A 26,028-nucleotide genomic window follows, 5' to 3' on the forward strand; every position below is an offset into this window, starting at 1 on the left:
ATTTTTTAGACATGTGTGAATGCTCATGGCAAAACTGTTTTATTTTAAAATATTAGCATTTATTTTGCCTCATGAAAAGATTGATAACGCCACAAAGACATACACACGCCCATCTCTCTGTTACGTCATGTACAACCATTGTGTAGCCTATCATTATTAATTGACATCCCACCACAGAAACATTTTCATCAATTCAACACAGAGATGGACGAAGAAAAAGTAAGTGCCTTATGTCGCTTATTGAAAGCTATGGCTATATTTCAAAATATTTCTTACTTTGCCTAATGCAAAATATAGTCAAAACCTTGTATTTTGCTACCATCCCGATCAGAACGGACAGATAGTGCTATCGCCCGTGTCATTTCCCCCATAGTTTGCCCTAAAGCTACAATCTTTACTTCGTGTTTTCACCCAAACTCCAGCCCGCCACTTTTTGTTATAGGCCTATTACTGGAGGATGGGGTTGCACGAGAGACGACCGCTGTTCACTGCACTTTGGTGCTGAACGCGAGATCGCGGTATTCCGATTCAGTCGCTGTCAATTACAATTATTCTTAAACTGAATCTCCAATCGCGTCTATTTTCGTGTTGTTTGCGCAGTCCTACTTTCACACCATCGTTTTATTTTTGCTGACAGCTGTGACAAAGTCGACACACGGTTTTGTCGACGTGAAGAATGGTGAGTAATAGCATAAATCTTTTTTGAAATCAACCAAGTTGAACTTCTATTAGGTTGACTTGCAGGTGATGTTGACTTGCATGTGATGAAGGAAATATATCACATAGGCCTAGCTGTGATATTGTCGCGTAGTTCTAACTGTGTGGATGAAACCAGTTATTATGCCTTGCCAGAGGGCTTGGGATAAATACGGAAGACACATTTCATTTGAATGCAATTCATTTGCGCAACTGACTAGGTATCCCCTTTCCTTCCATATAGGCCTTATTATTACTGCAACCGATATATGTATTTTTATCATATTAGGCTATTTTTAATGGTTGCATTCAAATTCCTGTGCATGGCCACCCGTTGTCCACTATGCCATCATTATGACGTCAATAAGGTCAACACCATAGAATTATGAATTAGAACCTTGGAATTAGAATGCTTTTATTTCATAGGATCTCTAATGGTCAACACCTGTTTGAGTACTTTGGCTGCAGTTCAGGCGGACCCTTTTCTGCTGTGTCCTTGGTGCAGACTGTGCTTAGCTGGCATAGCATATAACTAGAATACATTTCTGCACTTTTTGGTTTCGTTTTACAAATTCATTCAAAGTCAGACAAAAAGGAGGTAGGTCTGTTTTGTCAGCTTTGTGTTACGTCTTATTAACACAACTTTTCACAATGTCTACAGATAAAAAGCTTCATGGGTTAAAACACTTTTAATGACTTTCATTTTGAGAATAACTGCAATAGGCTAGTTATGATGATTATAACAACACTTGATTACAACAGGACTTGGAAGATAGCCACCAGGAGAAAGGGATGGAAGAGGAGGTGGAGGTGGAGGCAGAGAAACCAGACGCTCAACTAAAGGAAGAGAAGAAGATCATGTCTGGCAAGGTAAGATTGGTCCTCTTATCATTTAAAAAAAATTGCTAGGTTTTAATCTATCCTGTTTCATTTTACAAACTTGATTCAATGTCAGATGAAAAGGTGGCAGTCTTTCAATAGCTTCACAGCTTTTCAACAAAAAGTTTACAGAATCTCTACATATTTAAAAAAAAAAACTCACTTACTTCCATTTTGATAAACACTGTATAGGATAGAAAGAATGAGAGGAAGGTGTGATTGGTCCTCTGGCCACTTGGGTTATTTTCTAGGTTTGAATCTATCTTGCTGTCAATTGGCTAAATAATGGACTGCTTTAACTTGATGTTACAAATAATAATGTGTGATTTGAAAACTGTATTCTTGAAGGCCCCCACAAAATCAGCAGACCAAGGCACTGAAGAAGGTTAGAGATGTTTCTATATTAAACTATTTATTTTCCTAGTACATGTACTGTTTTGTTCCTTTTGTTGTGCAGATTCATTATTTTAAAAACTAATTTATTTTTGTCCTTTAGGTTCCTCAGTGGCATTCTGTTCACCCCGAGCTCACTATCCAGATAAATACCGAAACAGAGCGGCCGTAATTCAACTCTTACAGGAGGAATTACACAAGAGTCAACTTTACCCCTCAGGAATGGAAGAGGACGTCTGCTTCCCAATCCTCATCAATTTCATGAGGAATCTCACTGATAGGTATGCTCAAAATCTTTAAATAGCGTCCATTCTTTATACAACAACCCTGTCTGGACCACTACAAAACAACTGAACATGTTAACTTGTGTCTTTATCAGGCAGTGGAAGGTGATTCAGGAGGGCATGAGAAATCCTGTAAGTTTTCTGTCAACATTTGATGTGTGATTATTTGATAGAAAGTTGGACATGAAGTTTATCATATTGACTAACTAAGCACTTGACAACACAGCCCCTCAAGAATAAATATTATGCTCTTTTTTTGTATTGAAACAGACAACCAAAGTACAACTTGCCAAAATGTGTAGGAAGATAGCGAAAACGGTTTCCCACATTGCGGTAGAGATCCTCATCCCGACCCTTGCACAAATATTAGAGCTTGATTCCGCTGGAGAAGCTAGTTCCTCTCCCTCGCTGACTGGATCAGAGTGCGCCAACATTTCAAGCATCCAGGAACATGTGGTGAAATTGAATGAAGATGGTCTACCTAAGAGGCCTGGCAGTGGAAGGTCCCTGTGCAGTCAATGGGCATGGACTCTCTCCCCCTCGGCCACTGATTTTGAGCAGTCACACATGGTGACATTTGATGACAAAGATCTATCCACAAGGCCCAGCAGTGGAAGGTATCTGTACAGTCAATGGGTCAAGAGTCCCTACCCCTCATCCACTGAATTTGAACAGAGGCTAGAATTGATCCGCGGACACAGTTACCACAACAGAGAATTGAGGACGTGTGACAGTGGCAGACATTATTACAGCTCCCACACACCCACTCCACGTTCATCCACAAGGTATGTTCACCGACCACACTTCAACTGTGTGCCTGACCTGACTGATCTTAGCACCGTGTACATACTGAATTCAAACCAACTTTTTCACACATTACACAGCATATGACACTTCTAAGAATGAAAAGCTAATGAACAACTGTTTTTATGGTAAAGTAAGACGGCAGACACCACATCTTTAGAGAACTAAATATTATAATTATTGGGATTTAGGTGAATTTAAAGTATTGATTTGCAGAGATCAATATGTAAACATTAGCCAAGACTGATAAAATTGTGTTTGTTTTGAAGTTCCCAGACGTCGTTGCAGCGGGCACATCGAGTAGACGCTCGACTGACAGATCCTCTGAATTCCCTCTTTGGGATCACAGAGGCCACAATTCTCCAAACGCTGGGTGATCAATCCTGCTCTTCTGGCTCACCTGGATTGACCAGATCTGTGGTCAGAGATGTCGTGAGTCAGGTGAACTCTGACATCTCACTGATCATCTCCTATTCCAGCTCAGGTAAATCAAGTCCAGTGTTGTGTGACACTGGCAGGCGATATGCCATGCAGGCCGCCCAGAAGCTGGTGTCTGTTATCTGTGCCAAGTTGCGGAGGTTTGGAATCACTGGACAGGCTGCGCCTCAAGCCAAAACCAATCCATCTAAGGAGAATGTGGACATTGAGGCTTCTCTTGCACCATTGACAGGAGAGGTCATGGCTGTTATGGTCAACTCCAGAGAATGCCAGGGAGGAGAGCAAGGAACAATGGATGTGCTTCGAGAAATAACACACAAAGTAAATGTTTTGGCTTCAAGGGATAGTGTTGGTCTTCTGGAAGACTCCCTAGCAGAGAAAAACAATCTGAAAGAGACTGTATCCTCTGGCAGCTTGGTGAGTCCAAACATCCTCATACTTTCACCTTCTGAGAAAAAGCTTGGATCTCCTGTAATGACAACCATTGAGAAATTCTCCAGTGGTGAATTGAAGTCAGAAGCCACTAACGCTATTAGCGAAGTGCTCATTAGGTCTAGCAGAAGTCTATCTGCACAAATGTCTGCTTGCACACCTGAGCATTTATGTAATCTGACCAGTGAAATAAATCTGCCAGCTATGCCAGAACTTCTAACAACTACAATTAATGTAGGTTCTGAAGCCTCTGAAATTATGGATTCCTTTCTGAGCGATATGACATGTATCGCACAATCAGATTTCACAAAAATGAAAGCTCTACCCGCGGCCCTGAACCTTTCTAAAAGGTTGCAGAATACGCTGAGGGGATTTTACTCTCGACTTTTGGCCCCTAACAGCTCAGAACGAGACAAAGAGGAGGATCTAGAGCAAGCTAAAAACATTTCTGCTCCTACTTTGATCCAAAGATCATTTGGATCCAACAAGAGTGAGCGTATGCTTCCAGGGGTCATATCACCAGGAGAAGTGGCTCTTCATAGACATCAGAGCGAAAGCTCCAGACCTATGGCTCTTAGCCCTCAGATCATTCAGCTTCACCTCGACTCTACCACTAAGGAGGTTGTGAGCACAATTGTGTCATGTTACAAGCCAGAAGTTCCTGAGGAAGAATTGACATATCCACATGAAAAGATGTCATCGGATACGTCCCTTTTGGCAACTGAGTTTGTGGACCATGTCATAGCTTGGTTAAAGGTCATCTCTGCCGCAAGTTCTGCAACTTCTTCATCAGAGAGTTTGTGCGTTTCTCCAAATGCATTCATTTGCGAACTCTCCAGTGAAACGTTTCAGACACAGGCTGTGAAACGAGTGAAAGAAGTCCTAATTGAATCTGTGAGGTGCTTTTCCAACTCAGGAAGTTCCAGCATATCAGAGTCCCACACTAGTCGGGTCAGTCAATCAGATTTTGGCATTCAACAGGATTCCTCCTCAACTTCCTTAATGAGCATGGACTCATCCTCTTTTGGTGTTGTTGCAGCCGTTGTGAAAGACATGAAGAGCCTGTTGCAGACCACCGAACCAACTGATAGTCTACAGCCAACTGATTCTGCCCTTCTACATGGTACAAGTTATTCTGAGACATCAAGCAAGAGCTGGCAAAGTGGTGTTGCCATTTCTGACTTTAAACTTTGGTCTACAGCACAGACTATTTATAGGCACCTGCGGAACAACCTGAGAGAGTTTTTCATCCGGCATCATCAACCAGATGTAGAAACCACAGATGCTATCGTAATGCAAGCCAAAAAAAGCAGCAGTCAAATCTTGCTTGCCATCCAAGAGGAAATGACCAGATCGGAGGAATTGATGACCTCACGGGAGCTGGTGCAACTCCATGGCATTGTGGGAATGATGCTGGAGGGAGTGGAGACAGTTTGCAGTGAGGATGATACAGAGCAAGAGTGGCAAGAGCTTCAAAGACCTTCAACTTCTTTATCTACTGCTTCAAAAGGCTCAAGGTCTCAGAGATTGAACAATACTCACACTCTCCCAGGAACTACAATGTCAACTGAGTTACTGGACAGTAGCTTCCCTGTCATTAGAAACACATGTATTGATGCAAGAGATGATATTGGATCCGGGGCCTCATTGAGTGACCTAGAAAAACCCCTGAATGGTGTGGTGAGCTTCATCATTGAACATCTTGATCCTGAAGTGATGCAGCAGATCACTTCTCCAGACTCTGATCTAACATCACTAGAAGAACTTATCTCAAAGGAGAAGATTCAGTCATTGTGCCATGACCTTGTTGCTCAACTTGAGAGCCTCATTCGGGAGCAGAACAGCATCCCACTAATCAAATCGGTGGCAGTCGGTAAGTGTGTCTCTGACACAGTTTTGCTTAACCTAGCAAGGAGGGAAAACCAAGTGGGGAAACCCTTCTCCTCCAAACTCATCTACATGTTCGCTGAGGAGTTAGTGAAGCAATTGCTGCTTCCTTTGATCTTGCCTCCTTCATTGTGGGGCTTGGATCAGGAAGCCTCCCTTTACGATGTTCCGTCGAGCACATCTAGTCACCGCAGCTCAAGTTCCACTACTTCTCTAGTGACTGTACTTGATGGTAGTAGCTCTCTGGTGTCTGCTAGTTCTTCACAGGTTTACGATGACACAGTGAATCTGTTCACAAGCGCAATCTGTCATCAAGTGATGGACAACATTTCTGAAGCCTCTAGTCACACAGTGGAGGACAACATCCATGACAGAGAGGCATCCATCATTGCTACTGGGTCTGTGGAACAGGCCCAGAGTGATTCCAGTTCTCCTCGGGCTGTGAAACAAGGCAAATGGAGGTTCAGATTCCTCCCCAAGTTTTCCAAGTTCAGACTCAACCTCAAGGTAAACCAGAAATGGGTCTAAGTGAAATGTTATTATTGAGTTTTGCTGTAATTTTTTTACAGGCTAGTTATGATGATTATAACAACACTTGATTACAACAGGACTTGGAAGATAGCCACCAGGAGAAAGGGATGGAAGAGGAGGTGGAGGTGGAGGTGGAGGCAGAGAAACCAGACGCTCAACTAAAGGAAGAGAAGAAGATCATGTCTGGCAAGGTAAGATTGGTCCTCTTATCATTTTTTAAAAAATTGCTAGGTTTTAATCTATCCTGTTTCATTTTACAAACTTGATTCAATGTCAGATGAAAAGGTGGCAGTCTTTCAATAGCTTCACAGCTTTTCAACAAAAAGTTTACAGAATCTCTACATATTAAAAAAACTCCTTACTTTCATTTTGATAAACCCTGTATAGGATAGAAAGAACGAGAGGAATGTGTGATTGGTCCCCTGGCCACTTGGGTTATTTTCTAGGTTTGAATCTATCTTGCTGTCAATTGGCTAAATAATGGACTGCTTTAACTTGATGTTACAAATAATAATGTGTGATTTGAAAACTGTATTCTTGAAGGCCCCCACAAAATCAGCAGACCAAGGCACTGAAGAAGGTTAGAGATGTTTCTATATTAAACTATTCATTTTCCTAGTACATGTATTGTTTTGTTCCTTTTGTTGTGCAAATTCATTATTTTAAAAACTAATTTATTTTTGTCCTTTAGGTTCCTCAGTGGCATTCTGTTCACCCCGAGCTCACTATCCAGATAAATACCGAAACAGAGCGGCCGTAATTCAACTCTTACAGGAGGAATTACGCAAGAGTCAACTTTACCCCTCAGGAATGGAAGAGGATGTCTGCTTCCCAGTCCTCATCAATTTCATGAGGAATCTCACTGATAGGTATGCTCAAAATCTTTAAATAGCGTCCATTCTTTATACAACAACCCTGTCTGGACCACTACAAAACAACTGAACATGTAACTTGTGTCTTTATCAGGCAGTGGAAGGTGATTCAGGAGGGCATGAGAAATCCTGTAAGTTTATCTGTCAACATTTGATGTGTGATTATTTGATAGAAAGTTGGACATGAAGTTTATCATATTGACTAACTAAGCACTTGACAACACAGCCCCTCAATAATAAATATTATGCTCTTTTTTTGTATTGAAGCAGACAACCAAAGTACAACTTGCCAAAATGTGTAGGAAGATAGCGAAAACGGTTTCCCACATTGCGGTTGAGATCCTCATCCCGACCCTTGCACAAATATTAGAGCTTGATTCTGCTGGAGAAGCTAGTTCCTCTCCCTCGCTGACTGGATCAGAGTGCGCCAACATTTCAAGCATCCAGGAACATGTGGTGAAATTGAATGAAGATGGTCTACCTAAGAGGCCTGGCAGTGGAAGGTCCCTGTGCAGTCAATGGGCCAGGACTCCCTCGGCCACTGATTTTGAGCAGTCACACATGGTGACATTTGATGACAAAGATCTATCCACAAGGCCCAGCAGTGGAAGGTATCTGTACAGTCAATGGGTCAAGAGTCCCTACCCCTCATCCACTGAATTTGAACAGAGGCTAGAATTGATCCGCGGACACAGTTACCACAACAGAGAATTGAGGACGTGTGACAGTGGCAGACATTATTACAGCTCCCACACACCCACTCCACGTTCATCCACAAGGTATGTTCACCGACCACACTTCAACTGTGTGCCTGACCTGACTGATCTTAGCACCGTGTACATACTGAATTCAAACCAACTTTTTCACACATTACACAGCATATGACACTTCTAAGAATGAAAAGCTAATGAACGACTGTTTTTATGGTAAAGTAAGAAGGCAGACACCACATCTTTAGAGAACTAAATATTATAATTATTGGGATTTAAGTGAATTTAAAGTATTGATTTGCAGAGATCAATATGTAAACATTAGCCAAGACTGATAAATTATTGTGTTTGTTTTGAAGTTCCCAGACGTCGTTGCAGAGTGCACATCGAGTAGACGCTCGACTGACAGATCCTCTGAATTCCCTCTTTGGGATCACAGAGGCCACAATTCTCCAAACGCTGGGTGATCAATCCTGCTCTTCTGGCTCACCTGGATTGACCAGATCTGTGGTCAGAGATGTCGTGAGTCAGGTGAACTCTGACATCTCACTGATCATCTCCTATTCCAGCTCAGGTAAATCAAGTCCAGTGTTGTGTGACACTGGCAGGCGATATGCCATGCAGGCCGCCCAGAAGCTGGTGTCTGTTATCTGTGCCAAGTTGCGGAGGTTTGGAATCACTGGACAGGCTGCGCCTCAAGCCAAAACCAATCCATCTAAGGAGAATGTGGACATTGAGGCTTCTCTTGCACCATTGACAGGAGAGGTCATGGCTGTTATGGTCAACTCCAGAGAATGCCAGGGAGGAGAGCAAGGAACAATGGATGTGCTTCGAGAAATAACACACAAAGTAAATGTTTTGGCTTCAAGGGATAGTGTTGGTCTTCTGGAAGACTCCCTAGCAGAGAAAAACAATCTGAAAGAGACTGTATCCTCTGGCAGCTTGGTGAGTCCAAACATCCTCATACTTTCACCTTCTGAGAAAAAGCTTGGATCTCCTGTAATGACAACCATTGAGAAATTCTCCAGTGGTGAATTGAAGTCAGAAGCCACTAACGCTATTAGCGAAGTGCTCATTAGGTCTAGCAGAAGTCTATCTGCACAAATGTCTGCTTGCACACCTGATAATTCATGTAATCTGGCCAGTGAAAGGAATCTGCCAGCTATGCCAGAACTTCTAACAACTACAATTAATGTAGGTTCTGAAGCCTCTGAAATTATGGATTCCTTTCTGAGCGATATGACATGTATCGCACAATCAGATTTCACAAAAATGAAAGCTCTACCCGCGGCCCTTAACCTTTCTAAAAGGTTGCAGAATACGCTGAGGGGATTTTACTCTCGACTTTTGGCCCCTAACAGCTCAGAACGAGACAAAGAGGAGGATCTAGAGCAAGCTAAAAACATTTCTGCTCCTACTTTGATCCAAAGGTCATTTGGATCCAACAAGAGTGAGCGTATGCTTCCAGGGGTCATATCACCAGGAGAAGTGGCTCTTCATAGACATCAGAGCGAAAGCTCCACACCTATGGCTCTTAGCCCTCAGATCATTCAGCTTCACCTCGACTCTACCACTAAGGAGGTTGTGAGCACAATTGTGTCATGTTACAAGCCAGAAGTTCCTGAGGAAGAATTGACATATTCACATGAAAGGATGTCATCGGATACGTCCCTTTTGGCTACTGAGTTTGTGGACCATGTCATAGCTTGGTTAAAGGTCATCTCTGCCGCAAGTTCTGCAACTTCTTCATCAGAGAGTTTGTGCGTTTCTCCAAATGCATTCATTTGCGAACTCTCCAGTGAAACGTTTCAGACACAGGCTGTGAAACGAGTGAAAGAAGTCCTAATTGAATCTGTGAGGTGCTTTTCCAACTCAGGAAGTTCCAGCATATCAGAGTCCCACACTAGTCGGGTCAGTCAATCAGATTTTGGCATTCAACAGGATTCCTCCTCAACTTCCTTAATGAGCATGGACTCATCCTCTTTTGGTGTTGTTGCAGCCGTTGTGAAAGACATGAAGAGCCTGTTGCAGACCACCGAACCAACTGATAGTCTACAGCCAACTGATTCTGCCCTTCTACATGGTACAAGTTATTCTGAGACATCAAGCAAGAGCTGGCAAAGTGGTGTTGCCATTTCTGACTTTAAACTTTGGTCTACAGCACAGACTATTTATAGGCACCTGCGGAACAACCTGAGAGAGTTTTTCATCCGGCATCATCAACCAGATGTAAAAACCACAGATGCTATCATAATGCAAGCCAAAAAAAGCAGCAGTCAAATCTTGCTTGCCATCCAAGAGGAAATGACCAGATCGGAGGAATTGATGACCTCACGGGAGCTGGTGCAACTCCATGGCATTGTGGGAATGATGCTGGAGGGTGTGGAGACAGTTTGCAGTGAGGATGATACAGAGCAAGAGTGGCAAGAGCTTCAAAGGCCTTCAACTTCTTTATCTACTGCTTCAAAAGGCTCAAGGTCTCAGAGATTGAACAATACTCACACTCTCCCAGGAACTACAATGTCAACTGAGTTACTGGACAGTAGCTTCCCTGTCATTAGAAGCACATGTATTGATGCAAGAGATGATATTGCATCCGGGGCCTCATTGAGTGACCTAGGAAAACCCCTGAATGGTGTGGTGAGCTTCATCATTGAACATCTTGATCCTGAAGTGATGCAGCAGATCACTTCTCCAGACTCTGATCTAACATCACTAGAAGAACTTATCTCAAAGGAGAAGATTCACTCATTGTGCCATGACCTTGTTGCTCAACTTGAGAGCCTCATTCGGGAGCAGAACAGCATCCCACTAATCAAATCGGTGGCAGTCGGTAAGTGTGTCTCTGACACAGTTTTGCTTAACCTAGCAAGGAGGGAAAACCAAGTGGGGAAACCCTTCTCCTCCAAACTCATCTACATGTTCGCTGAGGAGTTAGTGAAGCAATTGCTGCTTCCTTTGATCTTGCCTCCTTCATTGTGGGGCTTGGATCAGGAAGCCTCCCTTTACGATGTTCCGTCGAGCACATCTAGTCACCGCAGCTCAAGTTCCACTACTTCTCTAGTGACTGTACTTGATGGTAGTAGCTCTCTGGTGTCTGCTAGTTCTTCGCAGGTTTACGATGACACAGTGAATCTGTTCACAAGCGCAATCTGTCATCAAGTGATGGACAACATTTCTGAAGCCTCTAGTCACACAGTGGAGGACAACATCCATGACAGAGAGGCATCCATCATTGCTACTGGGTCTGTGGAACAGGCCCAGAGTGATTCCAGTTCTCCTCGGGCTGTGAAACAAAGCAAATGGAGGTTCAGATTCCTCCCCAAGTTTTCCAAGTTCAGACTCAACCTCAAGGTAAACCAGAAATGGGTCTAAGTGAAATGTTATTATTATTATTAGTTTTGCTGTAATTTTTTTGGTGTTTATTACTTGCTGTTGGGTATCTTACTACACAATATGAAAACCTCTCAATGGCATTACTTTATACTTGTTGCTGTTGTATAAATTATGTTGTTTTAAGAATTACATTCAGTAAGACATTTTATTTTGAAACAATAAGTGCTTCAGGCGGCGCAACAAAAAGCAGCTACAGCCCTCAGAGGAAGCCCAGGACCAGATTAAGGTTCCCCAGGAAGAGGAACATTGCATATGTAAGTCTAACGGCTAATTATTATTTCATCCGTTTTTTATATAAACTCTTATATATAACTGCATAATATTTCACAGTCCCACAACATTAGCAACATGAAAGGATGAGCACACAATCATTTTAAAACCAAGTCCCATGTAGGTTTGTTGACTAAAGTTCCTGCCAACTTTCCCTTCGGTCTCTAGTACCCAACACAGTGCCAAAGGCTGTCATGGCTCCACTTCAAGAGAGTTGTCTCTCCACTTCTCAACCCAAGGAGAAGAAACACAAACCCTCCATCTTTGTCAGGATGTTCTCGGCCATCAACAAATGCTTTTGGAACACCTTAAAATGTCAATCTAACCAATAACAACACTTAATTCATCAAATAAAGATTTTTCTGCATTCAATTCATTTCCTTGTTATCTTTTCATGTCGTTTTTCACCAAAAAAAAAGACACTGTAAAATGAAATGTAACTCACTTGATTAAATGTATTTCAAAACAGAGTATTCATGCTGCTTTGTGATTGCCACTAGAGCATTCGGAGGCTCTGAATGTGAAAGTAGTTCACTAATCAGATGTTCAACAAACACGCTGTTTATTTATCAGTTTGCATTTGCTTCAGCATTGTCAATATTGAGTTAATAAGGGCTCAGTAAACTACTTACTTCAGTTGATTGAAAAACTATTGGTATAATATGGACCTCGAGGGGACCTGTAACATCAAGCATGTGAGAGATCTAGGATAAATACACATAGAATATACAGCAACATATGCACTGTAGCCTACATAACAAATGGCTACCTCTGAAAAAGAGTACACGATAACAAAGGGAAAGAACAGGTTAAGAAATGATTCTGAAAACAATGTATGGCCTATCACATGCTGCCTTCAGAGGTAAAGTCTCACCGGAGATACAGATTCATTTTCAACATCATAGGATTTGGGGAAAATAACTTTGAATTCTCGAAATGACTGAATCTGTGAAAGTCAATCCTCTGCTATTCAAAGAAAAGGAAAACCTCACAGAATAGTAAGACATGGTAAACCATAACCTCGAATTCTATCTAGACTACAGAGAGCTCAATCTGTGAGAGCCACAGAGGAAGGAAATCAACAACTCACTGAATAGTAGAGTAAAGCATCACTGACATAGGACTCTAGTCTAACTCAGCTGTGGTCTTAAAGCAATGAAGCCAGAACCCAGGATAGAGGGGCTGCGTGAATCTGGTCTGGACACTGTGGAGGAAGGTCATTGTGTCAGAGACACTGTAGAAGGACAGAGTGCCCGCCTGGTGATCCAGGTACTTAATTCTACTTCTGTGATTTACAGCAGTAGACACACACACAGAAGAACAACTACAGACATGTGAATAAATAACATGTTTATTCACTCCTTTCACTGACACAAAGCAAGTATTCCACGGTTCTCATTAGTTATAAGGGCTTTTCTACATATACAGTTAACAGGCTTATACGGTAGGCCTAACGAACTGAGTTGCTGTATGTTTCTAGTCTTTCTATCACGTGTCTTTATAGTCTGTGCAGGCTATGTGTGCTGGCATACCTGTGTCTTTCTATGGCAGCTCTATCATGTTGTGTTCTTCCAGTATGCTCTGTGTGCGTGTGTATACCTCTCTCATAACGTCTACAACAATGTTGAGCACCGGCCCAACCTCCTCCTCTTTTCTCACACAAACTATATCCAGGAACACTCTTCTGTCTGGCAGAGCTACAAACACCAGCTCAGCCGCACTGCGGATCAACCAGGGGTGATGGGGGGCCAGGGCCACGGTGTACGCATCCCTAGGGAACAGGGGCAAGGTTAGGGTGTGTGTGTGTGTGTGTGTGTGTGTGTGTGTGTGTGTGTGTGTGTGTGTGTGTGTGTGTGTGTGTGTGTGCATGAGTGAGAGAGCAGGCATCTGTCGATACTGGCAAGCTGGCATGGCCATCAGGCTATGGGTAGTGTGAGACTTGGTCTTCAATCACTTAGTGAAATTGTGAAGGAACCTTTTGAGTGTGTGTGTGCAAGTGTGTTTTCTGTCTAAAGATACCTGCAGAGCTCCCCAGGGGTGCGGTAAACCCCCTGTGCGTCCGGTCCCTCCCCCAGGCCCTGCAGTAGCAGCAGGATCCAGAGCAGCGAACGGTGGAGCCGCAGCAGATTTCTGCAGCCGGAGCGCGTCCGCACACTGAAGTTCACCAAGCCCCTTTGCAGCTCCGACTCCACCATGGAACGCACTGAACTGTAGGCCGCTGGGCCTTGTAGTCCTGATGTGCGAGTTTGTAGTCCAGAGTGTCCTTCTACTGGACTTCGTTTCTCAAGGGCCTCTTTCTCCTGCTGGGCCAGCTCTCTGATGACAGCGATCTTATCTTTGACCTTCTGAGAGAAAAAACTGACCAGAGGTCCGAGAGATTCCATAAACCTAGAGAGAGAGCGAGAGAGAGGAGTGGGGAGTCAATGTTGAGACCTTCACCTAACAACTCCTTACTGTATCATTTATGGCAAGTTTAAAAGGTGTTCCCCTTATAAACACTCTCACACACAGACACACACACACCGTACTTGATGAGTTCGTCCCAGCTGTAGAGGTAGTGCTCCAGCAGAACATCATCAGAGTGCGTAGCCATGGAAGAGGTCAGGTGGGACATGAGACGCCACACCTGGAATTGTTGACCTTGACACACCTGGAGAGGGGGCACAGAACCCAACACTACACCCCTCTCACCCTGCTGTCCCCCACTCTGCACCCCTCCTGGATGAGGAATAAAAGGGCTCTCCAGCTGGAACAGGAGAGAGAGGGAGAGAGGCGGAGAAGATGAAGTATCATATCTACACTACATGACCAAAAGTATGTGGACACCCTTTCAAATTAGTCAATTCAGCTATTTCGGGCACACCTGTTTCTGACAGGTGTATAAACTGAGCACACAGCCATGCAATTTCCATAGACAAACACTGACAGTAAAGCTGCCCTGGTAAACTGTAAGTGATGTTATTGTGAAGTGGAAACTTTCAGGAGCAACAACGGCTCAGCCGTGAAGTGGTAGGCCACAAAAGCTCACAGAACGGGACAGCGGAGTGCTGAAAAATGTTTTGTCCTCGGTTGCAACACTCACTCCCACGTTCTAAACTGCCTCTGGAAGCAACGTCAGCACAAGAACTGTTTCGTTGGGAGCGTAATGAAATGGGTTTCCATGGCCGAGCAGCCGCACACACGCCTAAGATCACCATCGGAATGCCGACTGCAAGCCAGGCCTAATCGCCCAACATCAGTACTTGACCTCACTAATGCTCTTATGGCTGAATGGAAGCAAGTCCCAGAAGCAATGTTCCAACATCTAGTGGAAAGCCTTCCCAGAAGAGTGGAGGCTGTTATAGCAGCAAAGGGGACCAACTCCACATTAATGCCCATGATTTTGGGATGAGATGTTCAACGAGCAGGTGTCCAAATCATTTTGGCCACGTAGTGTATGTCTTATTTATCTTTATTATGTATTACAATCTATCACTTGGTTTCACACTACAATGTAAATTATAGAACAACTAACTAACTGTTAAGATATTTCTCTACAGGCTAAATTGTGTGTGTGTACTCACTGTTGGAAGGTAGAAATTGAAACTCAGACAGGGGTGCCAGGAGGTCTCACAATCACGCATTGCAATCTGAGCTGAGAACGAGAGAAACACATGTACAGTTTGTCACAATAAACACACACAGCCACACAGAGAACAGTATCAGCTAAATCCTATGGTTAAAGTGGAAACTCACGGAGCCAGAAAGAACTGAGGAAGAGCAGCAGAGCCATGATGGAGGCTGGCAGCAGGTAGCGTTGCAGTTGTCCATTAATGCCCATCTTGTCTACACAAACAGGTACTGTCCTGAACACAGACAAACTCAGTAGTCCACCCCTCACATACTGGTAGGTAACCTCGTCCCCAGGCTATTCGCGACAGAGAGATCCGGCTGGGGAATACAACTAACTAGTAGTAAACGGCTGTCCACCCTAGCTGTATTTCTCTATATCTTATCTCTCTATCTTCTTGTCCCTTTGCAGCTTACATTATTTCTTAGTATTGTTTTCCTTTCCCTCTCTTTCTAAATGCATTACAGTAAAGAAACACTTCCTCTTTAAGCCACACCTCCTGGAACACTCTGTACTTGACCTTTAACCTTTGGCTCTTATCTCAACCACTGTTTCATCAGCCCTCTATCAACGCACACACACAGTCCCTGTATCTCATGATGTCTCTAGACTCTGGCCATGGGTTGGATCTTATCAGTGAAGTTACACACACACACACACACACACAATAGAGACAAAAGATTATTTATTTTTTTACAGAGAGAGACCTGCTTCACCTCACCACATTGCTTTCCATGTCTTACATGAAGAGGTACAGTGTGTGTGTAAGTCTGTCGGTGGGTTGGCATTGTGTCTATGATGTTAGTGTGTTGGCAATGGCACATGGCAGTATAGATAGTGTTTGATAATGTGTCATTCAGTTCTCAACTCCAGGCCCCGGAGAGCCACAGGACTGCTGGTTTTCATTCATTTCAATTACATTATACAGTAGCTGGGGTCATCAGGGGCACTTTAGCTTAGTCTAACGCTTTGTCCCATTAGACAGCCTGGGACCTGCCTGCCCTCTCCTATTGGTCATGGAGTCTGAGCGGAGTGTCTGGTTGGCTGCTCCTGAGGCAGTGGCAGGGCTAGGATTCTGGAGCACAGAGAGAGAAAGCGTCAGGAAGAGTTTATATACACCACAGTAGATCAATTCTCACATCTTGCCCCAAATACTTTCTGTCCTCCCCCCGTCCAGAGAAGACAGTGGTGTGACACACACACACACACACCTTACCTTTATGCCCCTGCCCCGTCCAGAGAAGACAGTGGTGTGACACACACAGCTTACCGTTATGCCCCTGCCCCGTCCAGAGAAGACAGTGGTGTGACACACCTTACCTTTATGCCCCTGCCCCGTCCAGAGAAGACAGTGGTGTGACACACACAACTTACCGTTATGCCCCTGCCCCGTCCAGAGAAGACAGTGGTGTGACACTCTTTACCTTTATGCCCCTGCCCCGTCCAGAGAAGACAGTGGTGTGACACACACACACACACACACACCTTACCTTTATGCCCCTGCCCCGTCCAGAGAAGACAGTGGTGTGACACACCTTACCTTTATGCCCCTGCCCCGTCCAGAGAAGACAGTGGTGTGACACACCTTACCTTTATGCCCCTGCCCCGTCCAGAGAAGACAGTGGTGTGACACACACAACTTACCGTTATGCCCCTGCCCCGTCCAGAGAAGACAGTGGTGTGACACACACAACTTACCGTTATGCCCCTGCCCCGTCCAGAGAAGACAGTGGTGTGACACACTTTACCTTTATGCCCCTGCCCCGTCCAGAGAAGACAGTGGTGTGACACACACACACACACACACACACCTTACCTTTATGCCCCTGCCCCGTCCAGAGAAGACAGTGGTGTGACACACCTTACCTTTATGCCCCTGCCCCGTCCAGAGAAGACAGTGGTGTGACACACACAACTTACCGTTATGCCCCTGCCCCATCCAGAGAAGACAGTGGTGTGACACACACAACTTACCGTTATGCCCCTGCCCCGTCCAGAGAAGACAGTGGTGTGACACACCTTACCTTTATGCCCCTGCCCCGTCCAGAGAAGACAGTGGTGTGACACACACAACTTACCGTTATGCCCCTGCCCCGTCCAGAGAAGACAGTGGTGTGACACACCTTACCTTTATGCCCCTGCCCCGTCCAGAGAGGACAGTGGTGTGACACACACAACTTACCGTTATGCCCCTGCCCCGTCCAAAGACAGTGGTGTGACACACTTTACCTTTATGCCCCTGCCCCGTCCAGAGAAGACAGTGGTGTGACACACACACACACACACCTTACCTTTATGCCCCTGCCCCGTCCAGAGAAGACAGTGGTGTGACACACCTTACCTTTATGCCCCTGCCCCGTCCAGAGAAGACAGTGGTGTGACACACACAACTTACCGTTATGCCCCTGCCCCGTCCAGAGAAGACAGTGGTGTGACACACACAACTTACCGTTATGCCCCTGCCCCGTCCAGAGAAGACAGTGGTGTGACACACCTTACCTTTATGCCCCTGCCCCGTCCAGAGAAGACAGTGGTGTGACACACACAACTTACCGTTATGCCCCTGCCCCGTCCAGAGAAGACAGTGGTGTGACACACCTTACCTTTATGCCCCTGCCCCGTCCAGAGAGGACAGTGGTGTGACACACACAACTTACCGTTATGCCCCTGCCCCGTCCAGAGAAGACAGTGGTGTGACACACTTTACCTTTATGCCCCTGCCCCGTCCAGAGAAGACAGTGGTGTGACACACACACACACACACACACACACACACACACACACACACACACACACACACACACACACACACACACACACACACACACACACCACACACACACCTTACCTTTATGCCCCTGCCCCGTCCAGAGAAGACAGTGGTGTGACACACCTTACCTTTATGCCCCTGCCCCGTCCAGAGAAGACAGTGGTGTGACACACCTTACCTTTATGCCCCTGCCCCGTCCAGAGAAGACAGTGGTGTGACACACACAACTTACCGTTATGCCCCTGCCCCGTCCAGAGAAGACAGTGGTGTGACACACCTTACCTTTATGCCCCTGCCCCGTCCAGAGAAGACAGTGGTGTGACACACACAACTTACCGTTATGCCCCTGCCCCATCCAGAGAAGACAGTGGTGTGACACACCTTACCTTTATGCCCCTGCCCCGTCCAGAGAAGACAGTGGTGTGACACACCTTACCTTTATGCCCCTGCCCCGTCCAGAGAAGACAGTGGTGTGACACACACAACTTACCGTTATGCCCCTGCCCCATCCAGAGAAGACAGTGGTGTGACACACCTTACCTTTATGCCCCTGCCCCGTCCAGAGAAGACAGTGGTGTGACACACCTTACCTTTATGCCCCTGCCCCGTCCAGAGAAGACAGTGGTGTGACACACCTTACCTTTATGCCCCTGCCCCGTCCAGAGAAGACAGTGGTGTGACACACCTTACCTTTATGCCCCTGCCCCGTCCAGAGAAGACAGTGGTGTGACACACCTTACCTTTATGCCCCTGCCCCGTCCAGAGAAGACAGTGGTGTGACACACCTTACCTTTATGCCCCTGCCCCGTCCAGAGAAGACAGTGGTGTGACACACCTTACCTTTATGCCCCTGCCCCGTCCAGAGAAAACCGTGGTGTGACACACCTTACCTTTATTCCCCGGCCCCGTCCAGAGAAGACAGTGGTGTGACACACCTTACCTTTATGCCCCTGCCCCGTCCAGAGAAGACAGTGGTGTGACACACCTTACCTTTATGCCCCTGCCCCGTCCAGAGAAGACTGTGGTGTGACACACACACACACCTTACCTTTATGCCCCTGCCTCGTCCAGAGAAGACTGTGGTGTGACACACACACACACCTTACCGTTATGTCCCTGCCTCGTCCAGAGAAGACAGTGGTGAGTCCTTTAGAGACAGAGACGTGCTTCATAGGACGGGACTGAGATTGACACAGCTCAGTTAGCAGCTCAGTACTGGAGAGAGACAGGAGAGTAGTGCAACCTACACACACACACACACACACACACACACACACACACACACACACACACACACACACACACACACACACACACACACACACACACACACACACACACGTTATTGTACACCACTATGTTACACACAGCAGCTCGACTGGACACACACATACACACATTACTACTGTACTAGTATACCATAACTACACTACACTACTACTAGAAGTATACTATAACTACACAACTACTACTTGTATAATATAACGACACTACTACAACTAGTATACTATAACTACACTACAGCTAGTATACTATAATGACAAAAGTACAACTAGTATACTATAACGACACTACTACTTGTATACTATAACGATTCCTTATATTAAGCAAACCAGACTGCATCATTTTCTCGTTTTTTAAATTTATGGATAGCCAGGGACACACTCCAACACTTAGACATAACTACACTACTACTAGTATACTATAACTACACTACCACTACTGGTATATGATAACTCCGTTACTAATACTAGTGTACTATAACTACACTACTACTACTAGTACGCTATAACTACAATACTACCACTAGTATACAATAACTGAACTACTGCTAGTATACTACAATGACACTACTACTACTACTAATAGTAATATATTATAACGACACTACTGGTATACTACAACTAAACTACTCCTAGTACACTATAACTACCACTAGTATACCATAACTACACTACTCTAGTAGTATACTATGACTGCTCAACTACTACAATAGTATACTATAACTACACTACTACTGGTAGTATACTATAACTACACTAATAATACTAGTATACTATAACTACACTACTACACACATTCTATAACTACACTATCACTACTACTAGTACACTAACTACACTTCTACTAGTATACTATAACTAAACTACTACTACTAGTATACTATAACTGCACTACTACTAGTATTCTATAACTACACTGCTACTAGTATACAGTAACGGCACTACTACTACTACTAGTATACTATAACGACATTACTACTAGTAGTAATATACTATGATGACTCTGCTACTAGTAGTAATATACTATGATGACACTGCTACCAGCAGTACACTATAATGGCACTACTACTGTTAGTATACTGTAACTAGACTACTAGTCAGTGGTGGAAAATGTACCCAATTGTCATACTTGAGTAAAAGTAAAGATACCTGAATAGAAAATGACTAAGGTGTCTTTGTGAAAGTCACCCAGTAAAATACTACTTGATTAAAAGTCTAAAAGTATTTGGTTTTAAATATCCTAAATTATCAAAACTAAATGTAATTGTTAAAATATACTTAAGTATTGATAGTAAAAGCAAAAATCATTTCAAATTCCTTAAGCAAACCAGACAGCACCATTTTCTTGTTTTTTTTATTTACGGATAGCCAAGGGCACACTCCAACACTCAGACATCATTTACAAAATAAGCATTTGTGTTTAGTGAGTCCGCAAGATCAGAAGCAACAGGGATGACCACGGATATTCTCTTGCTAAGTACATGAATTGGACAATTTTCCTGTCCTGCTTAGCATTCAAAATGTAACGTGTACGTTTGGGTTTCAGAGAAAACGTATTGAGTAAAAAGTACATTATTTTCTTTAGGAATGTAGTGAAGGCCTCCTGGGTGGCGCAGTGGTTAAGGGCGCTGTACTGCAGCGCCAGCTGTGCCATCAGAGACTCTGGGATCGCACCCAGGCTCTGTCGTAACCTGCCGCGACCGGGAGGTCCATGGGGCGACGCACAATTGGCCCAGCGTTGTCCGGGTTAGGGAGGGCTTGGTCGGTAGGGATATCCTTGTCTCATCGCGCACCAGCGACTCCTGTGGCGGGCCGGGCGCAGTGCGCACTAGCCAAGGTTGCCAGGTGCACGGTGTTTCCTCCGACACATTGGTGCGGCTGGCTTCCGGGTTGGATGCGCACTGTGTTAAGAAGCAGTGCGACTAGGTTGGGTTGTGTATCGAAGGACGCATGACTTTCAACCTTCGTCTCTCCCGAGCCCGTACGGGAGTTGCAATGATGAGACAAGATAGTAGCTACTACAACAATTGGACACCACGAAATTGGGGAGAAAAAGGGCTAAAAATTCAAAAAATAAATAAAGGAATGTAGTTAAGAAAAAGTATTCAAAAATATAAATAGTAATGTAAAGTTCAGATACCTAAAAAAAAGACTCAAATATTTTTACTGAAGTACTTTACACCACGGCTACTACTACTATTACTACTACTAGTATACTATAACCACACTACTACTTCCACTACTACTAAAACTACTACTAGTATACTATAACTACACTACAAACACTATAACTACACTACTACTGGAATACTATAACTACACCGCTACTACTAGTATACTATAACCACACTACAACTACTACTAGTATACTATAACTACACCACTACTACCAGTATACTAAAATGGCACTACTACTAGTATACTAAAACGACACTACTACTAGTATACTAAAACAACACTACTACTGGTATACTATAACGACACTACTACTAGTATACTATAGTAACACTCATACTATTAGACTAAGTACATTACTAATAGTACACTACAACTACACTACTACTACTTGTATACTATAACTACACTATTGACAGTAAACTACACAGTCACTACTGGTAGTATTCTATAACGACACTACTACCACTGCTAGTATACTATAACGACACTACTACCACTACTGGTATACTATAACTCCATTACTACTACTGGTATACTATAACTCCATTACTACTACTGGTATACTATAACTCCATTACTACTACTGGTATACTATAACACCACTACTACTACTGGTATACTATAACACCACTACTACTTCTACTAGTATACTATAACTACACTACTACTACTAGTATACTATAACGACACTACTACTACTACTACTACCACTACTACTACTACTGGTAGTTTACTATAACTACGACTACACTACTACTAGTTTACTATAACTACACTACCACTACTACTACTGGTGGTAGTTTACTATAACTCCATGACTACTGCTGGTATACAATAACTCCATTACTACTACTGGTATACTATAACACCACTACTACTTCTACTAGTATACTATAACTACACTACTACTACTACTACTAGTATACTATAACGACACTACTACTACTACTACTAGTATACTATAATGACACTACTACTACTACTACTACACTACTACCACTACTACTACTACTGGTAGTTTACTATAACTACGACTACACTACTACTAGTTTACTATAACTACACTACCACTACTACTACTGGTGGTAGTTTACTATAAACGACACAACTAGTAGTATACTATAATGACACTACTGCTACTCAATAACGACACTAGTATGCAATAACGACACTACAACTAGTAGTATACTATAATGACACTACTGCTACTCTATAACGACACTAGTATGCAATAACGACACTACAACTAGTAGTATACTATAATGACACTACTGCTACTCAATAACGACACTAGTATGCAATAATAACACTACAATTAGTAGTATGCTATAACAACACTACTACTAGTAGTATACTATAACGACACTACTACCACTACTAGTATACTATAACTCCATTACTACTAGTATACTATAACTTCATTACTACTACTGGTATACTATAACACCACTACTACTACTAGTATACTATAACACCACTACTACTTCTACTAGTATACTATAACTACACTACTACTACTGGTAGTTTACTATAACTACTACTACAAGTTTACTATAACTACACTACTACTACTACTGGTGGTAGTTTACTATAACGACACTACAACTAGTTGTATACTATAATGACACTACTGCTACTCTATAACGACACTAGTATGCAATAACGACACTACAATTAGTAGTATACTATAACAACACTACTACTACTAGTATACTATACCTACAATACTACTCGTATACTATAAGGGACATTACTACTAGTATAGTATACTATAACAACACAACAACCACTGCTACTATTCAGTAGCTGAGAACTGGAGAGAGACAAGCATCAGTACTAGACCATGGCACTGCTTCAAAACTCACCTTCTTTAGTGGGCATGGAGGAGGACAGGGGCAGTGGGGGGGAGGTAAGGGTGGAGGAGGTGATGGAGGTAAAGGGGGAGACCAGGGTGGACCTGGGGGAGGTGAGGACATCACTGGTGTCACAGGAGACAGTTCTCAGACCACGGCTTGCTCTCCTCAGAAACTCAGCCTGGAGCTGGGGACTGGACAGGGAGAGGGGTGGAGGAGGGGAGGAAAGAGGGGTAGGAGGGGAGGAGAAGAGGGACACAGAGGGGGAGACAGAGGGAGAGGGTTGGTGGGGAAGGTTTTTGTGTCTCTCCGAATCGTTGTCGGGGGAAGCAGCTCTGGGAGCTCTTCTCAGAAACTCAGCCTGGAGCTGGGGACTGGACAGAGAGAGGGGTGGAGGAGGGGAGGAAAGAGGGGGAGGAGGGGAGGGGAAGGGGGAGACAGAGGGAGAGGGTTGGTGGAGAAGGTTTTGGTGTCTAGCCGAGTCGTTGTCAGGGGAAGCAGCTCTGGGAGCTCTTCTCAGAAACTCAGCCTGGAGCTGGGGACTGGACAGAGAGAGGGGTGGAGGAGGAGGGGGAGGAAAGAGGGGGAGGAGGGGAGGAGAAGGGGAGACAGAGGGAGAGGGTTGGTGGAGAAGGTTTTGGTGTCTAGCCGAGTCGTTGTCAGGAGAAGCAGCTCTGGGAGCTCTTCTCAGAAACTCAGCCTGGAGCTGGGGACTGGACAGAGAGAGGGGTGGAGGAGGGGAGGAGGGCTGAAGGGGCAGGGGAAGGGGTCGAGCTGAATCCTGGGGCAAAAGTGATGTTGAAGATCTCATTGGAATGATGAGGACTTCTCCAACTGGATGCTGAAGGAGAGGACAAGAAAGAGAGAGAGAGACAGAAGAGAGAAAGAAGGAGAGGTAGAGAGAGGGGGGGTTGGTGTATGATCAGTGGTGGAAAAAGTACCCAATTGTCATACTTGATTAAAAGTAAAAGATACATTAATAGAAAATTACTCAAGTAAAAGTGAAAGTCACACAGTAAAATACTACTGGAGTAAAAGTCTAAAAGTATTTGGTTTTAAATATACTAAAGTGTCAAAAGTAATACTTAAATATTGAAAGTAAAAGTCCAAATAATTTCAAATTCCTTATATTTTGCAAACCAGATGGCATCATTTTCATGTTTTTTTTAAGGATAGCAAGGGGCACACTCCAACACTCAGACATAATTTACAAACTAAGCATTTGTGTTTAGTGAGTCTGCCAGATCAGATAAGTATGAATTTGACCATTTTCCTGTCCTGCTAAGCATTCGAAATGTTTCAGAGAAAATGTATGGAGTAAAAAGTACATTATTTTCTTTAGGAATGTAGTGTAGTCAAAAATTTAAAAGTACAGATACCCCAAAAAACTACTTAAGTAGTACTTGCAAGTACTTTACACCATTGGGTATGATGATCAGACGTTCTGCAACAGATCCTGTTTCATTGAATCGCAATAAAATATTCCGATATATTACCTCTTTCCTCTCCATGGCAGCAGCAGTAGTATCAATGGGGGTCTGGGCTATGGCCCTGCACACAGAGAAACACATTCATAACATCTGTGCAGTGTGCACACCTCTAATCCAATCGGTGTTGCGCTCCTCAGAGAACACAGAGCTTGGCCAATCAAGGGCTGATGTCTATAGACAGTGTTGAGGTGATTTTCAGCATCAAATAAATATTAAAAACGCGAAAATAAACATTAAAATAAAATAATGCTTCTCTGAGTGAAAACTGCGTTATTTGGCTTGGCTATGCCAGTTTGAAATGAACGCCAGCGGTAGCCTATAGTTTATTGTGCCTGATGATCACCGCGCATTGAAAGAGGGATTCATCTGCCCGCGGTCTCTGCCATCCCCCGATAGTGGTTTGGGTAGGATAACCGGATCCAAGATCTGTGTTAAAAGACGAACCATACACCCGTTCTAGTCTACTCACCTTGCGCGCTCCAGCGGTCGACTCGCTTGACAGCCCGAGGAGCCCCCGTTCCGCTACTATCTTTGCTTGACAGCTGCTCGCGCCACGTTACTGGATTTCCGTACACACAACACTCCTTCACCGGGCAAAGTCTGCGGTGCGAACATTGACCGATTATTGAACTGAGCCTAGCGCAGTCATCCGCCATTTTCACAGCGCCCGATGCAAGCGCAGGTTTCACTCGTTGTCAGGAGCACTCAACCTCCCAGTTCTGTAAATGGGGTACACACACATACAGCCTACTCCGACGTCCTGTCTGTGCCAAATCAGGCGCTACCGTGGCTCTCATCCACTGGTCGCCACTATAGTTAGCACAGCCACAAAGTCATAAACCCCGCCTATTTCGACCATTTCTCTTTAAAGATTGTAACCCTAATCTTACCCACACTACTGCTGACCTTATGCCTAACTATAAATTAAGAGCACAATGCTATTTTTTCCCATTAAGTTTTACAATATAGCCAACTTTTACTTTGTAGCTGTTGTAAACTAGTGGAAATCCCCCCAATATGCGTGCATTAATAATTAACGTCCCTTTACAGCTGAGGTTCAGGGGTTGTTGCCCTTAATTACCACCTGACCCCTCTGCCCCCTTCCTCCAATATAATTATATAACCTATTCATAACATGCAATACATAAACATATAATCATATACTTTACCACTGATAGACTTTAGTCAGTTATGCAGAAGGGTGTGTGTTGATGTCAGGATGTGTGTGAGCAGTGGTTTCAGAAAAAGGAAC

The 26,028-nt window shown here is 44.0% G+C and overlaps 2 protein-coding genes across 16 annotated transcripts; one reads left to right on the forward strand and one right to left on the reverse strand.

The window, feature by feature from the left end:
• Positions 1-160: 160 nt before the first annotated feature.
• On the forward strand, positions 161-11,963 carry LOC124014607 (serine-rich adhesin for platelets-like). Of its 2 annotated transcripts, none has more exons than XM_046329788.1 (15): positions 161-219; positions 1,459-1,566; positions 1,924-1,960; positions 2,072-2,249; positions 2,348-2,384; positions 2,523-3,037; positions 3,326-6,320; positions 6,422-6,535; positions 6,888-6,924; positions 7,036-7,213; positions 7,311-7,347; positions 7,484-7,995; positions 8,286-11,280; positions 11,486-11,576; positions 11,761-11,963. In XM_046329788.1, the coding sequence occupies exons 1-15, from the start codon at positions 205-207 to the stop codon at positions 11,922-11,924; spliced, it is 8,013 nt and encodes a 2,670-aa protein (XP_046185744.1). In that variant the 5' UTR covers positions 161-204; the 3' UTR covers positions 11,925-11,963. The 2 variants fall into 2 exon arrangements, with proteins under 2 accessions (XP_046185744.1, XP_046185745.1); XM_046329789.1 differs by having other exon boundaries at positions 7,487-7,995.
• A 966-nt stretch (positions 11,964-12,929) lies between these two features.
• On the reverse strand, positions 12,930-25,681 carry gltpd2a (glycolipid transfer protein domain containing 2a). Of its 14 annotated transcripts, none has more exons than XM_046329795.1 (9): positions 25,246-25,672; positions 24,783-24,837; positions 23,299-23,480; positions 19,079-19,215; positions 15,328-16,277; positions 15,156-15,226; positions 14,121-14,338; positions 13,612-13,980; positions 12,930-13,363 (listed from the first exon to the last, which is right to left on the reverse strand). In XM_046329795.1, exons 5-9 carry the CDS (start codon positions 15,410-15,412, stop codon positions 13,135-13,137), a joined length of 972 nt encoding a protein of 323 aa, XP_046185751.1. In that variant the 5' UTR covers positions 15,413-16,277; positions 19,079-19,215; positions 23,299-23,480; positions 24,783-24,837; positions 25,246-25,672; the 3' UTR covers positions 12,930-13,134. The 14 variants fall into 14 exon arrangements, 8 of the variants coding, with proteins under 8 accessions (XP_046185751.1, XP_046185750.1, XP_046185753.1 ...); XM_046329794.1 differs by having other exon boundaries at positions 23,299-24,127; XM_046329797.1 differs by lacking the exons at positions 19,079-19,215; positions 23,299-23,480; positions 24,783-24,837; positions 25,246-25,672 and adding exons at positions 17,494-17,805; positions 18,051-18,249; positions 18,300-19,014 and having other exon boundaries at positions 15,328-17,330.
• Between the last annotated feature and the right edge of the window lie 347 nt (positions 25,682-26,028).

The sequence above is a fragment of the Oncorhynchus gorbuscha genome, linkage group LG25 (assembly GCF_021184085.1).
Source record: "Oncorhynchus gorbuscha isolate QuinsamMale2020 ecotype Even-year linkage group LG25, OgorEven_v1.0, whole genome shotgun sequence".
NCBI classification, from domain to species: Eukaryota; Metazoa; Chordata; class Actinopteri; order Salmoniformes; family Salmonidae; genus Oncorhynchus; species Oncorhynchus gorbuscha.